The sequence below is a fragment of the Eimeria tenella genome, genomic scaffold (assembly GCF_000499545.2).
Source record: "Eimeria tenella Houghton genomic scaffold, Eth_scaff577, whole genome shotgun sequence".
NCBI classification, from domain to species: domain Eukaryota; phylum Apicomplexa; class Conoidasida; order Eucoccidiorida; family Eimeriidae; genus Eimeria; species Eimeria tenella.
In genome coordinates this window covers 1,071-2,500 of record NW_013545706.1, presented here as the reverse complement: position 1 = coordinate 2,500, position 1,430 = coordinate 1,071, and the positions used below count along the sequence as shown (strand labels likewise).

The 1,430-nt window shown below is 52.8% G+C and overlaps 1 protein-coding gene across 1 annotated transcript in view; it reads left to right on the top strand.

The window, feature by feature from the left end:
- The window catches only part of ETH_00033470 (uncharacterized protein), a gene marked incomplete at both ends in the record, with an annotated part of 1,906 nt that extends 708 nt beyond the window's left edge, over positions 1-1,198 (top strand). Inside the window, 2 exons of the mRNA XM_013380389.1 lie at positions 469-744; positions 1,118-1,198. Of these exons, the coding sequence (XP_013235843.1) occupies positions 469-744; positions 1,118-1,198 (357 nt within the window). The remainder of the gene's footprint in view (positions 1-468; positions 745-1,117) is intronic.
- Positions 1,199-1,430: the final 232 nt, after the last annotated feature.

Sequence of the window (1,430 nt, the reverse complement as noted above, 5' to 3'; positions counted from 1 at the left end):
TGCTTGTGAGGGTTTAGGGTTTAAATAAGTGCAGGAGCCAACGGGTTAAATGCTGCTGCTGCTGCTGCACGAAGGGGTATGCTGCTGCAACATTTAAATTTAGGGTTTAGGGTTTAGGGTTGCTGCGTGGCCTTCGTCCTTAGCCGCTTTTCTTTGCTTGACCGTGCCCCTGCGACTCTGCCGCTGCTGCTGCAGTTGCTGTTGCTGCTGCTGCTGCTGCTGCAATTTCCGCAGCTGCTGCCGAGTCTGCAGCCGCTGCTGCTGCTGTACTCTGTGCTGCTGCTGCTGCTGCTGCGGCACTCTTAGCTGCTGCTGCACTCTCTGCTGTTGCCGCTGCTGCGTCTGCAGCGTCTGCCGCTGCTGCTGCACTTTCTGCTGCTGCTGCACTCCCCTGCAGCAGCTGATGCCGCGCTGCTGCTGCTACTGCACTCTCCGCTGCTGCTGCTGCGGCTGCTGCTGCTGCTGCAGGTGGCGCCTGCGTGCGAAGAGCTGCTGGTTTACCGGCAAGAGCTGCAGAAGCAGCTGGAGCGGCAGCAGCAAAAGGAGCTGCTGGCAACAGTGCAGCTGGGGTGGCAGCTGGGGCTGCTGCGGTACCCCGGGTTAGCAGCAGCAGCAAATGTTTGCCTTTGCGAAACTAAAATTAAAAAAGAAAAAGAATTAAAAGCTGCGGAGGAAGAAGCAGCGCAGCCCAGCCTCGACCCCAAACACCCCGCAGACCAGCACCTCAAAACCATCTTGCCCCAGGTAGCCCCAAACCCTAAACCCTAAACCCTACTAGCTAGCTAGCTAGCTAGCTAACCAGCTAGCCAGCCAACCAGCTAGCCAGCTAGCTAGCTAACCAGCTAGCTATCTAACCAGCTAGCCAGCTAACCAGCTAGCCAGCTAACGGACTAGCGACCCAACCAGCTAGCCAGCGAGCCAGCTAGCTAGCTGCCCCAAAGCCCCCAATCAGCGTACTGCGCGCCTGGGGCTGCCTGCACTGGCCCCAACTGTGCCTTTCAGGGCCAGCAGCAAAACACTCGGGGCTTGGAGGCAGCTAGCCAAATGTCTAGGGTTTAGGGTTTATGGTTTAGGGTTTAGGGTTTAGGGTTTTGGGTTTTGGGGTTGCGGCCTGCAGGAAGCCACTCGAATGATGCTGCACTGCGGCATCTTGGACATGTCAGACTATTTTTTCGAAAGTCCGTTTTCTGCTGCTGCTGCTGCTGCTGTTCCTGTTGCTGCTGTTGCTGCTGCTGCTGTTGCTGCTTGTTTTATTTATTGCATGCTTTTTGCAAGTATACTTTCTTTTCCGTTACTTTCTTTTTTGCATTACATCCTCTTCACAACTATATTCTTATAATTACATTTTATTTACAAATATATTTTGATTACAATTATATTTTCCTTTTGTATTTATATTCATTTCCTTCTTGTTCTTTCCTTTTTAATTC